This window comes from Lepisosteus platostomus, chromosome 7, assembly GCF_059453375.1.
Source record: "Lepisosteus platostomus isolate fLepPlt1 chromosome 7, fLepPlt1.hap1, whole genome shotgun sequence".
NCBI classification, from domain to species: domain Eukaryota; kingdom Metazoa; phylum Chordata; class Actinopteri; order Semionotiformes; family Lepisosteidae; genus Lepisosteus; species Lepisosteus platostomus.
The window spans coordinates 30,290,634-30,305,645 of NC_142617.1; the positions used below are offsets into that span (position 1 = coordinate 30,290,634).

The 15,012-nt window shown below is 35.1% G+C and overlaps 1 protein-coding gene across 2 annotated transcripts; it reads left to right on the forward strand.

Moving 5' to 3' along the window:
- Positions 1–1,956: 1,956 nt before the first annotated feature.
- csrp1a (cysteine and glycine-rich protein 1a) lies at positions 1,957–14,623 on the forward strand. Of its 2 annotated transcripts, XM_088639828.1 has the most exons (7): positions 1,991–2,114; positions 5,659–5,771; positions 6,954–7,063; positions 8,927–9,095; positions 10,742–10,871; positions 13,325–13,418; positions 13,783–14,623. In XM_088639828.1, the coding sequence occupies exons 3-7, from the start codon at positions 6,955–6,957 to the stop codon at positions 13,857–13,859; spliced, it is 579 nt and encodes a 192-aa protein (XP_088495954.1). In that variant the 5' UTR covers positions 1,991–2,114; positions 5,659–5,771; position 6,954; the 3' UTR covers positions 13,860–14,623. The 2 variants fall into 2 exon arrangements, with proteins under 2 accessions (XP_088495953.1, XP_088495954.1); XM_088639827.1 differs by lacking the exon at positions 5,659–5,771 and having other exon boundaries at positions 1,957–2,114.
- The last annotated feature ends 389 nt before the right edge of the window (positions 14,624–15,012 follow it).

Genomic DNA, 15,012 nt, shown 5'->3' on the forward strand with positions numbered 1-15,012 from the left:
AATGTCCTCATTCTGTGTTGTCTGCCTTAAAGTGTTGGCTGCTGAAAGCATGCTCCCCAATAAATTGAAACATCAATTTAAATGACAAAGTTAAATGAATTTACAGAAAGCTGTTTTTTCTAACCAAACTACAGTCCCCAGCAAAGTTCATCTTTCATCATACAAAGTTGCATACCGATTAGCACAATGCAAAAAAAACTCATACCAAGGAATAAGCAACAGAGCTCTGTGAATTCTGCTTCCTTTTGCAATTTCCTGCCTTGGTGAGGCTAGGGTATTCAGCACTTGCTATCAAATCCAAGTTCACATCAAGAGACAATGTTGAGAAGGAGATGCACGTTGCCATTTCAAACATACTACCCAGTATTTTTGGTGAATTATGTTAACATAATTTATTAAACAAGCCCACCTACCCATTAAGAGGCACAAACAAAAATACATTGTATTTCTCTCCCTTTTTAAAAAAACATTGATGTTAATTTTTTACTTTTTCCAATTCATTTTATTTGCATTTTACAAAGATGTTGATTATTTTTTAAAAGTTTTCAATTATTTTATATTGAAATCATTTTAATAAAATGTGTTGTCAAGTATTTTTACTGTTTTGATCAAGCTTTTTGGTTTTGAAAATGATTAAAAATAATAAAAATTGTATCAACTTTGTTTTTATTTTGATCCATCATTTCCTTTTCAAATGTATGATCTTTTGTAAAATATCACACTGCCATAGCACTTATTTTTGACACAGGGGACACATGTGGAAAATTTGACAGGTCAAAGGAGGCATGGATTCAAAAAGTTTACCAATTTGCTTTACCAATTTGATTCACCAGTTAGAGTGGGTCCATCGTACTGCGAGGGAACCTGCGCCAAAATGAGTGGATTGAAGAAGCAGAAAGTTGACAGTGAATGCAGAGTGTTCAGCAAAGAATGATTTGCAAAATACTTTTTCACAGAGGTTGGAACAAAGGCTATATGTTTAATTTGTAAGGAAAGTGTCGCAGTGTTCAAAGAATACAATCTCAGTTGGCATCAGTTTTCTATCAAACATGCTAACTATGCTAGCAATCTGCCACTACTTTAATGGCTCAGCAAAATGTAATTTTCCACCCTTCTACTATCCAAGAGGCCAGCACAAAGGCAAGCTACCTGCCTGCATATAAAATCGCTAAACAAAGCAAGCTGCTCTCTCAAGGGGAGCTTTTGAAGGAGTATATAATAGAAACCGCAGATATTCTTTGTCCAGAGAGCAAGAACAAATTTGAGAAAATAAGTTTATCATGCAGAACAGTTACCAGTTAACAGTTAACAGTCACCCATCGGGTCAAGGTAATCGGTGAAGACTTGGCTTGTGAGTTGAACGTCAAGTTTTTTTCAATTTTTATTTTTTTATATATTTTTTTTCTCTCAGGTTATCATGAACCTTGAACTAAGAAGCCTATATTGGGTTTTAAACTTATACAGGGCATAGGCTATCCGTAACAGCAGCCTGAAGTGGCCCGATATACAGTTTCAATATTTTATGTGGCCCTTAGACCAAGAAAGTTTGCCCACCCCTGGTCTACACATTACAGGTTATTGTTTTTTGTACCTTAGTTATTTCCTCTCCAGTATATTTGAAGAAAGCATTGCTATCTCTTTTTAAAGTCATATTTAAATTATTAGTTTTAGATTGATTTTAGTTTGTTTCAGTATTTTGTGTTTTTCTAAACATCAGAAAATATTGATTTAAATTAAAATTAAGATAAAGCTTTGGATTTGGGCATACATTCTTAAACATATCAGATGTTAAACAGAATGAAAAAGATGTAAACATATCAGCAGGCTACACAGCTATAACAGTCTGTTCTTGAACTGTGTTTTGGTTATAAGGGTTGGAGGATTGGCTGAGATTCAAACCTGCCTCTCTCTCTCGCTCAGTGTCCTTCTGTTTCATTGCCTCTCTCTGTCATAGTCACGCCCTCTACCCTGGTGTGGTGTGCAAACCCCGTCTCCACTGACTCTATTAAATTGGGAAGTTCGGTAGCCCAGAGGTGCCACTCCTTACAGCAGCTGGAGAAATTACCCAGGGGCTCTAGCCTAAGCTTCGCTTTCAAATTTACTTCGGCCGACAGGTAAGGATTAATTACTTAGTATCTAATGAACAAGAGAAGGCTCAGTACATTGTAAAAGTATGATTTTACTTCTATTTTAAAAGATTTTTAAAAAAATAAAGAGAAAAGGCATGCATTTCATAATTTCATAATTTCACAATCCAGATGTATACAGTATTTGCAGACGTAGGTTAACACTGAAGAATAGGAGAAAAATGGGATTTTGCTTTAAACACAAGTGTGATTTGTGCTAAAGGCTCTGGCTTACATGTAGAACATATACTGTAGGTTTTGTAAGAATAAACCTTGTAATGTTTCACTCTAGTGTTTAATTTTAAGTTTGGGGCTTTAGGTGTGAACTTTTGAAAGAGTAAAAAAAACAGATCTTGTTTATAGTCCACTTAAATAATGTAATACAAGAATTAAAAAGGCATAGCTTGTTATTTAGCTGCTGTTATTACAGTGCATATAAGCTTTGGATGCAAAAGCAGTTTATTATATCGTAATGTTTTTTACTCATTTAAAACAAGGGCTCTATTTCAAGAACTATGTTTAAACTCAATGTGTTATCATAACACTTGTCTTTTTACTGTAAATCTGTCCTATTTGTATAACAATGGCTTAATTCTCTGTGTTTTGTAAATGCAAACAAAAACCTCAATATCTAGTGTTTTTTAAGATGTATACAAGTAATTAATTCCTTATGTAAAGAATTTGGAGCTCATAGCAATAGTATTTGTGATCAATATTGTCATTAAATGGGTGTTTTGATTAAAAATCCACCAACATTTCTATTAATAAAATCTTTATGGTCACCTCTTTAAGGAGAGGTGTATAGAATGTTTATATCATTTTAATTTCATTGTCTAGCAACCCAACCAACCCAGGGAAATTATCTGTCACATTTTATAAAAACATATATTGGTTTTAAAAAAGGTTTTTTTTTTTGCTTTGAAAAATTACCAATTTGTGTGGAATATTTTAAAGGTATCGATTACAACAAATGGAGGAGGTATGGTGGCACAGTGGTTAGCATTGCTGTCTGCCTGTGCTTGGGCCCTTGGTTCAATGCCAGACCTGCTATCTTTGTGGAGTTTGTATGTTCTCCTTGTATTTGCATGGGTTTCCTCTGGATGCTCCTGTTTCCTCTACAGTACAAAGACATACTGGCAGGGTAAGGCTTCTTGGAAAACTGACCCTGGTGTGAGTGTGTCTGCGTTTATGTCTGTGAGTGCCCTGCAATGGATTGGTGTCTAGTTCAGGATGTACCCTGTCTTGTGCCCGTTTCCAAGATAGGCTCTGGCTCCCCTGCAACCCTGATATAGCAATCTATTTAAGGTGTATGTATACTATAAAAGCTCAATATCACTTAAAAGCAATTTCCTACAATTTGTTGTGAATTCAAAAACTAATACCTCATGCAGGTCACAGGGAACTGTAAATTAGTTTTTTAAAATAACTATACTCAGAACTGGTCTTTACTCTTCCATTCAGAGAAGGTTAAATAAGTGGAAATGCTGCTTTTATATAAAATAAAATGATACTTTATTTTAAAAAATACTATACCAGAAAACAAAAAAAAGTCCAAGAAATACAGTCGATTTAACTTGTGTATAGAATCACAAGAGTGTTTCACGTATTACTGTGTCCATTGTTCTGAGAGTAATAGATAAGATCACTTTATTGGCCATATACAATTTTGTGCATTAGGAATTCATCTTTTCGCATACCCCAGCTGGCTCTCCATGAGACACACAGACACAAAAACAGGGAGAGAGAAGCTTGGGGTCAGAGCACACAGTCAGCCATTGTACAGTGCCCCTGGAGCAGTTGGGGTTAAGGGCCTTCCTCAGGAGCCCAACAGAGTAGGATTCCTCTGGCAGCCACAGGATTTGAACCTGCAACCTTCCAGCCACTGGTGCAATGTTGGTTGAGTAGACTGCAGTGCCATTCTGCAGACTGAAATAAAGGAAACAAATGTTACAAAACATGAATACTAATATAGAATAGTTACGAATAAATATCTTTTCAATTTGATGATATAGCGCACAGAAGTTCTTTAAACCTGAAAGCTGTAATGGATTGAGAATTAAGACACAATGTTAATTAAGATAATACAATGATACAATATTCTTAACACATGCTCAATACGAACACTGTGATGGATTTAGGGAACTGATGAAAGTCTAATACTAATAAGTTTTAACCCTTAACTACCAGGTCTGTTCTCTTTTGCAGGCCAAACCAAGACTGTTAATTAGATCAAAACTGGAGCGAAACTATAGATTTCTCTATTGAAATCTTTTGAAACGCAGCTATTTAATTAAGAGATTAAACTGCTTTGACAATTTCCTCTTAAAATCCAAAGTGTTTTTTACCAAGTTGTGTAAAATGATGCATATTGAGGCTTAGGTCTTTTTTTTCAAACTTCACTCAGTCACAATAAGTTATATTTTGTTATGATAACTAAAAAAATGTTTATGTTGGCTCATTCCAGAGCTTGAATTCTCAAACACTAGTTTATTCCTTGAGCAGTCACTGCATCATTTTTCTTGTATATTATATAAAACAGTTCTCATCTCACAGAGCTACAAACTTTTTGCCAAAGCCAAAGAAGGGAAATGTGCAAGAAACACCATTAATCTTACAGATAGCAATACAAACTTTGGATTCAAGACACTATGTAAAGTTTTTGATACCCAGTTAAGGCAGTCTTAGATTTCTTTGCTCTGATGTGGTTGATGACAGCATGCATACGGCTTCAAATCTCAAGAACAGATCAATATTTCTTCTTATTTTTGGGCTGTATAAATGTATAGCTGGCATAATCATAAAAGAATGCATTATGTACTTCCTGAAGAAAAGAAGTGCAAGTGTTTACGTTTGAAGGCCACAATTCTGTGATGATGAGCAGTACAGTCAGCAGTTAAGGGACAGCAAAAGAGGGGGTCTGAAGATATTTTCCTTTGGATCTTTTTGGTAGCAGAATTTGGTAGCAGAATTGTCTCTACCCACAACTCTATAGCACTGAAATATTATACAGACTGTTTGATTGTTTTAGTGGCCAGGAATATTAATATACTGTAACTTCTGACTCCCCTTATGAAAATAAATTTTAAAGAAATAATTCTCTAGGTTTTTATAAATAATTAGAACATTTATATGGAAAACTACAGATAATTTATACAATAAGGCATTTTCTGAAGAACTTATATGAGGATTTTGTGTTAAGCTTAATAAATCCTCATTCGAACTTCTGAAAAGCCAGTAATTAATATTAAATATAATTGTTATATTGTATAGTTGAATAGTTTAATACAGATATTATTTTTAGGTATGTACAGTATACTGTATACCAACACAACAAATAAAAGGTGGTTGCAGTTTCATCCATCCATTTTCACTTTTTTCACCCCAAAACCATAGTGTGCAAGGCATAGATGCACCCCTAATGTAGAAATTTATTGACTTTAGTTAAAGATTCGAAGTGGGAGCAGAACAAACTTTGTTCATGCAGCTGTATTTCAAAATTCAAATAACTAATCCTTCTCTCACACATTTCCAGGCCTAGCTGGAGGATCGCTTTTATCAGTATCCTGGACTTCCTCTCTTTGCCACCTCAAATAACGTGAAATTATAACCACATTTTTCTGATGTTAATGAATGCCTTTACCTGAGGTAACAGAAAACATATTATGCCCATCACTTAATCCTTTCTTTTAATTATCTTTTGCTCTGGACTGTCTTAGTTTTGTTTGCTGAAAGCTTGGCTTCCCCTGAAGAGGATCTGAACCACAACTCAGAACATTATTACAAAACACTCCAGGTCACTAGAAGGCCAGTGCTGAAGCTAAACTTGAGTTTAAAAAGTCAGAGTCCACTTTTTTTCTCATAAATTAAGGCAGATTTAGTTTTAGCAAAATAGTACATTGAATCAGAAAAATATTCCTGTTTGGACAATATCCTCAAACAATGCACTTAGCTTTGTGAGAATATGTATTTGGATGTTAGAAACACCTACCACTGTCTTTGTAAGTTGATTAAATTTCAAATATTTGTTTTGTTGCTTTTTTGATTGGTTAGCAAATAATTTGCTGTAACCTTAACTATTTTGTATTGTTTGTACAGTAACTCTTAGCTGTCTTTCTCTAATATTTAGACATCCTTGAAACAGTATAAAGTTCTTTTAGTCATTTTACAATAATCATTTTGCATCCCATGAAAGGCCTGATCCTGGTTGCATAGATCACCGCAAACTGTACATTTCTATTGCAAGTGTAAACAGAACAAATCACCCTCATAAGAGCACTTCCTTATAAGGCAACAGCTATTCTACAGATTACCTCATTCCTCAGGAACAGACTGTCTGATCCTAATCAGCAGGAATGGGAGGGATGTGCTGGAAGTGACTGGAGCAGACATTAACAAATGCAGCAGTGGAAAGAGCTATTAACACATATGGAAAATGAACAAAACAGTTGAACTTAAAAGCATTGTTGGGTGGGAAACAATATCCTCTACTTCACCAAAATTCATATGATGTACATGGAAAAAAAACTATATACTATTACTAAAAACAATAATAAAACAATACCTATGTATATACAATATGTTGTAAATGAAACTGCCTAATGGGGTCTGTACTTTTTCTGTTTTAGATTGAGACACTATACTGATTTAAACATGTTGGATATAGGTTTGCTCTTCCATCCCAAATACAAAGGTAGAACATAAGTACATCTCTTTTTTGTCAAAAAACATATTTATAAAAATCTGCATTGTTTTATTTGTGTATATGAGTATATTATTTTTTATTGAGGATTAAGTAATAGAAATAATGACTGTACTTTTGCTTCACAGGATGCCTTTTGGTGGAGGAAACAAATGTGGAGTATGTCAGAAAGCTGTGTACTTCGCAGAGGAAGTGCAGTGTGACGGAAAGAGTTTCCACAAATCATGCTTTCTCTGCAGTAAGTTCAGCTGCTGTTATTCTGAAATTGTGATCTCATGAAAGAGTCAGATGTCTGCTCATTTCCCTAAATGTCAAGAGATATTTAAATAAAAGCATGAGACTACTGCACATCCACAGTCACAGCTCTTTTTTATGGCATCTGGGATAATATAGTTAACTATACCTTGTTAACAGTTTTATTATTAACTACTGTATATAAGGGAAACATGGGCACACAGGTTATATATCTGAGTGGGGAGCTGTGTCAAGCAAGGGAGCTGAAAAAGAAAAAGTAGAGGTTAATTCCACACTGATAAGTAGAAGGACAAAACAATGGTTTGGCTGTTTAGCCTTCTTCATATGTGACAGAGAGAGAGGGTGCAGGATGATAAAGTAATAGGGGTGGGTAAGGAGAGCAAAAGATAGCTAATTCTCTCTCACCAAAACATGCATGTTAAGTTTGATTGAATACTTTAAAACCTAACCCCATCACTTCTCATCTCCTCCACCCAGGTTTTTTTTAACTGAATAACCCCCCCACCCCACCTTACTGGATAGCAACACTGGGTGACGATTTAGCAGAATTTCTTAAATTGTTTAAGGAGCACGTGTGGAGATTTAAACAATTAAGTAATCTCTATAGACGTGTATTTCTGTTAAGGAATTTGGAGTATTTAGCAGTAAAAAACACATAAAGTTCTTCAGATTGTCATTACTGTTTAAAATGTAAGTAGCCATATTTGGTAATAAACAAGTGATGCTGAGTCCATCTTCCTTTTAAGGAAGAAAAGGTAGGGGCATAACAGGACACTGGAATGCTCTACAGATTAAGAGTCATTCAAAATTATTGCCTAATAATTTAACAGTCAGTAGTGATCTGCAGACAACATCTGCTGTAGAATAGGTTTTATTTCCTTAATGATTAATTAATCGATTTTCCCTATACCAAGATGAATGTTAAATTAAATTTTTCAAACCAGTCAAAAATGTGTAATTAAAAGGATAATTGCTTCTTCTTCTTCTTTATCTTTAATTTGTAAATGATTTTTTTTTACTTTTTAGCTGTCATATTTTGTGTATATGAATTTATAATATATAAAGTGAACATAAAACTGGAACTAAAAATTGCATTTTGGAAACGGGAACACTTATTGTAGTTTAAACACTTCATTTTATTAATGCTATACTGTATAAAGCTGCTTTAAAGTTAAAGTGCTTAGAATTGCCGTTTACCACTATATTTCTTCATCCTAAAGACCAAATAAGAATCATTACAAACAAGACAAAGCCATTTAGGCCATCAAACACATTAGTAGCTACTGTAAGTGATTCAAAGATCTAATTCATAATTGTATTACAATAAACCAGAAAATCTGCTTCAACAACATGGCTCAGTAGCTTGTACCCTACTCCCGCAACTCTTTCAAACAAGAAGCCTATCAGTAATGCCTAAGCCTAATAATGATCAGTTAAATATCATGCCTCCTAAAAATGATCCTACTCAGCCACCAATGTCATTTTGAAGACTACTTGTTTCTGTTCAGTTTCGAACGAGAACCTGTTAGAGAATGAAAACAAGTAGACTCCTTAAGAGCAAAAATGAATGGGAGACCATTTGGACCATTTGGTTCTGATTCCCTATAGTTTAATATTAAGTACTTGCTGTACAAGCCGCAGAACTTAACAAAATGAAAACTCCAAATCAAACCTAAACTGCATGACTTTTGAAGGCGAGAAGAACCTAGAGCAACCATAGGACCTAGTGAGCTATGAGATACAGTAGATGCTAATCACTATACCACTGTGATGCTGTAGAACTGTGCAATCACTTATCCACTTCCTGCAATATTCACTTTTTAGTACTGTGCCTTTTTTTGTTAAGTGGTGTGTAAGAAGAATCTTGACAGCACAACAGTGGCAGTCCATGCAGATGAGATTTTCTGCAAAGCCTGCTATGGCAAGAAGTATGGACCAAAAGGCTATGGATATGGACAAGGTGCAGGGACACTGAGCATGGACAAGGGTGAAAGTCTTGGGATCAAACCTGAAGAGTAAGTCAAGAATTCATTAGTTTCAGAACATTGTTGTTTCTTGTTGCATAGTGAATTAATCCATTGGTTGTAATCTGAATTATGCATACTTTTTCTATAATGATTAATTATCCATTTGTTATCAGAATATTCCATTTTCATTGTTGAGGAAACCCAGACTCTATCCTGGAAGCATATAAGCAAGGCAGTACCCCATCCAGAATGGGATGCCAGTGGCAAACATTCTGTACAGACAGACAAACACAAACATGTTTAATTTTTGTATCTGCAACTCTCAACAACAGGACCTTGATCATGTTACACACCTGTGTGTAAAATAATATATTTATACATATTAATATATGTGTAAATATGCTATATACTGTATATAATGCATGTAGCCATGCTCTCCTTCTGTTTGGATTCAGTCACGGTTACTCCTAGACAGAGAGCAAACACAGCACTGTTCCCTAGACAGTGGCAAACTCCCCAGAGCCAAAAAGATTGTGTGTTCTATTGTGGCAGAATTCTATACTGTCTACGTATAGATGTAGGAGGAGTGGCATCGCTTCCACATGTTCAGTAAACTCTTTTGTATACAATTTAGGCTATTGAAAGATCACACAGTCAGATTCCGAAACCCTATAGACACAACAGCAGGCATACTCTATTTTGAGAAAAAAAATCCACTCTGATGTACCTAACAGCATTTGAATAAGGTATTTCCATCTACCCGTCCATTTTCTAACCACTTCTTCCAATTCAGTGTCAAGGGGGAGCCAGAGCCTATCCTAGCAAGCAATTGGTGCAAGGCAGGGCACACCTTGGACAGGACGCCAGTCCATCGCTGGACAGAGAGACACTAATACACTTATACCAGGGCCAGAAGCCAATTATCCTACCAGTATGTCTTTGCACCGTGGGAGAAATCTCAAGTGAACACAATGACAACATTCAATCTCCATGCAAATAGTACCCCAGGTCCAGAATTGAATCCAGGGCCCTAGCACTGTGAGGTAATAATGCTATCCACTATGCCACCATGCCATTCGAATATGGTATTTAAAATTATTAATTAAAAATGTTTTTTTAAGTTACCCTGTTAGTATGTTATTAACAGTGATTGCTGAAAACACATTAAAAGTGCATATAATTGAAGGTATGCATGTTTTGATAAATTAATCTATTATTCCATTACCATTTGTACAGTACATCCATTTATGCTGTTCACACTGACCTCTGGCACGCAGTGATTTACTCATTATCCACTGAATACAAGGCATATAAATATTGGTAATCATACAGTATGATATAGTATAACGGCAGAGTCGGGATGGATGTAAATTGTAAATTGTAAAGTTTGCTAGAGATGGTACATTCCTGATGATTTTAGCTGTCAGGTTAAATCTACAGCACTAAATGCTGTTTTAGTGCTGTAGATTTAACCTGACAGCTAAAAGCATGAGGAATGTACCATCTCTAGCAAAGTTTACATGTGATAGTTGGAGGGATGTATGTAATGCAGATGTTTAAGGAAAAAGTAAGGAATATAAAATGAATCATTTTATAACTGTAAATTCCTTTTCATTTTGTAACTGACAAAATATTACAGAATTAAAACATTTGATATGGATAATAAAATCTCTTTATTCATTTTTACCAAATAGGACTGCACCTCACCATCCCACCACCAACCCCAACCCATCAAAGTTTGCTCAGAAGTTTGGGGGCTCAGATGTATGCCCACGCTGCAGCAAGGCTGTCTATGCTGCAGAGAAGGTTGTGGGAGCTGGCAACGTAAGTAGGAGAAACTGCTGCTCACTGTAAATTTACTGACTTCCTCAGCTGAGAATCAGACTTTTGAAGTATATATGTGGATAGCATGGGGGGACAAATAATATTGGAGGGAGAGATTGACAAAAGTACCATTTTCTCAGAGAAAAAGACTCCAAGATGCTAACAGCTGTGTTCTCATCCAAATAGCTTGAATGCTCAAACTATCCATCAAAATGGATCTGGGTGTGAATGCAGGAAACAATTCAAGATTTTAAAGTCATTTGTGATCTGCCTTCCAAAACTGGCACTTTTATTTGCTTGCTAAATTATTAGTTATTAATTTCTTATAGAAGATGGGCAATTATGTGTAGTCAAAGTAATATGCCCTTCCTCTTTCTTCTTTTTAGTTTTTTTCTTTTTTTTGTTTGGCCAGTTCAGTAGTTAAGCCGGTTTTTGTGAGCTTAACTACACACATGCAGTTTTAACAGTTGTTTTCTCATTAATAATATTTAAATTAATTGATCATAATTATGTAACTGTTGGTATGTTATACTTTGTATTTTAGAGAGTTTTTCTCAGGTAGATGATTGACCAGTCAATTACCAGTTATGAAGTATGTAAATAATTGTTTACAGACAATCAATTTTGAATACAGGGATTTCACTGACATAGGAAACTCCTCAGGGATATATCACATACTTTATTTATTATTATTTATTATTTATTTTTATTAATTATAAATTTAAAATTTAGTGACCAAACAAAAAATAAAGACCTAACTGATATACTCTAATGTTAAAGAGGTTAACCACCTTCTAATCTGATTTTGTAAGATCCCAGAAGTTAAGCAAGACTGGGCCTGGTCAGTACTTATTGTGCAATAAGTACTGGTAGTACTGGTACTGGTAGTCTGGAAGTAAAGTACTGGTAGACATACTGTATAAGGAAAATCAGGTTGTTCTGTCAATTGTATTGGTGAACTCTTGTATCTGGACTACATTTTTTACACCAGGGTCCCAGTTTAGTGGACAGGCACATGGTACTGTAAGAGACGGAGTCCTGGAGACAAGATCTTAAACTCAGGTCCTGAGTGAGTTAGTGTAGGGGTGATAACCCTAGAGTTCTGGCTACATTCTACTCTGGGTTTGCATATTTGGCATTCTTAAAGTTTCCCCTTGATTCAATTGGTTAAGTAATGTATTACTTCTCCACGTGATCCTGCTGTGTAGAGGAGCAATTGGCACATACCTGTGGGGACTGCTGTGCACCCAAGGTGGGCTCTACACTTCAGTGGTTGGTCCCCATGGGTCCCCATGTACAGTATATGTATAGCACTTTTGGGTCCCATAAGTTGAAAAGTGATATAGAAATGAAATTAATAATATGAATAATAATAATATTTAAAATATATTTAAATTTAACACATGGTCCCTCCTGGGGGAGGTACAATGAATGCTGGGAAAGTGTGTTAGATACCTGATACCCATGTTTACGTGACTAGAAGTGAGTATGAGGCTGGGGTTCTCCCTCCCCTGAATCTCCTTAAAAATCTCCATGAAAAGCAAAATGAATTAATTCCCCATGTACTACAGTATGTACTGTGCACCAAACATTTGTTTTCAATATTCCTTTTACACAGAACATACAATACTACTGTCTGGTGTCTAGTGGAGTTCTTGAAAGTTTTGGTTGAGTATTTTAGTGTTGGTAGTGTTAATAGGTATTATGTAGGAATTGTACCCTAATACAATATACCCATTTCTATGAGATGATTATACTGTATACATAAAACAAAACATAAACTGTTATACATTAATCAAAGCTCTGAATATTAAGGAAGATGTGAATGTATATATCTTCTCTCAGAACTGTTAATTACATTTGATTTCAAAACATAAAGAATAATTTAAATAAATTAAATAAAAAGAACACAAATCATATCTCACTACAGTTCATCCTGCAGTTATGCAAAGGGACCATTACAGCATTACACATGCATAACAAGTCCTCATTTAATTCAAATGTGCTAATAATTGCAGTTCATAAATTTAAAATACACTGTTTTTGTTTAAATCACCAATCACTTTTCAATGCCTCACTATTTCAATAAATGAGCTTCTGTTTTACTGCATTTGCTTTCTATTGGCTGGAAGATGTTCTAAAATTTGGAGCTTTTCTTGTCAATCAAATTCATTTTTTTCCAGCGCAACATTTAATCATATACATTTATGATTTATCATGTGCGTATGTTCTGTAAATTTGTTATCAAAAAAGCAATAAGCAAAAGTTATTAACTAGGTTATAAAATTACATTGTTCACAACTACCACAATGAGTATTTACAGTACATCGTGTGAATTAGATAATATTAATGTTTTTTTAACATGCTACAAATTATTCTTGATTGTTCTTGATAAAGACCACCAATATCTGAACGCATAACCTGAGCCAATGTTACTTTTCTCCTCTGTTCAGTCTTGGCACAAGAGTTGCTTCCGCTGTGCTAAATGTGGGAAGGGTCTGGAGTCCACCACCTTGGCAGACAAGGACGGAGAAATCTATTGTAAAGGTGTGGGTCCTTCCTGCTAATTTACAAGATACAAAGGATTGAATTCTGACACTGTGCAGGATTGTGTGTGTTACAAAAGCAGAGATTTAGATGTTCTTTTTAAAAAGCTTATTTCACACAATTATTTTACATTTATATTATAATTACTTAATCTAATGATAAATAATTGCCATTATGTTATACAAATAATAATTTAGAATGAGTCACAGGATTTATGTCAAATAATGTCTACCATAAAGTAAAGTTTGTAAAAATGTAACAAAGTAAATACTTTTTGTAATACCCTAATGCACATTTATGCATGTATGTTGTAATACTGTATTTTATTATAATAATATTTACATGTATTTTTCTGTCTCCACAGGATGTTATGCTAAAAACTTTGGTCCCAAAGGCTTTGGATTTGGGCAGGGAGCAGGGGCATTGGCTCATGCCCAGTAGAGAACTGCCCAGGTCTACAGAATACCAAGGACACCCGGGTCTCTCCGAATCCTGTCACATCTGCATTCCTGCCCCCATGTTTATTACATGATATTAAACTAGCAAAATTTCACATGAGCTCTGACTCACTAGGCCAGATTGGCACCTCCCCTGTGAAAGACATACAGTACATCCCACAAGGTATTTCAGCAGAGGATATGCTGTATGGGTATTGAGATGGAGCTTTACTACAGTAAAAGGCTACAAGTGCTTGTATACTCTCCTATTTGAAAGAATTTACAGTATTAATCCTTTTAGATAAAAGTGCTTACGTAAAATATTTTTATCAACCAACAAAGCCTTGGCATTTCAGATGCATATGAATGCAAAACCGAACTTGCCATATCACAATTGTACCATTAACTAGAAATATCTGTGAGACAAGAAATTACATTAGAATGTTCACACTATGGTTATGCAAAGATACCATTACAGAGAACAAAACACCATACAGTACATTATGCTCTTAGTGTTGTCTGACTGAGTGAGTCAGAGCTTCTATCTATACTGCTTGCTTGATAGCTTGCTAATTGACATGTACCTCCAGAATTCACAGATATGCCAAGGTAGAGTAGCTCAAAATGGTGTTTGGACACTTATAATTTGTGTTTGTATTGTTTTTTGTCTTTGGAAAGGATTAAAATATTTTGCAGATATTCATAATCAAGACTGTTGCATGCTATACATATATATGGTGGAATAAACTGAAGGAATGTGTAAAAGAATTCTGTAGGCGTGTGTAGAAATATGGCTTTTCATCATGTGAGAACATGAAAATTGCACACTTTACCACTGTACCATTTGTAAACAAGTTTGTCTTAAAAGTCACAAGAGGAACGAATCACAAAGTGCATTCCAGTGAGGTATCACTATATAAGCTTTCAATACCTGAAGTGTTCACAACAAACTGTAATAAAACCATGCAAATATCATAACAGAGACTGACAGACACACTGCGCACAAAACACAGGGATGTCCATCCTTTAAAATATTAAGGGATTGTGTTAATTTTGGTGCTGCTGGCTGGAAGACAGATATCAAAACTCAACAGATGGATTAGTATCAGCAGGAACTTTAGGAGCTGAATTTAACTGGCTATTACACTTCTGCCACC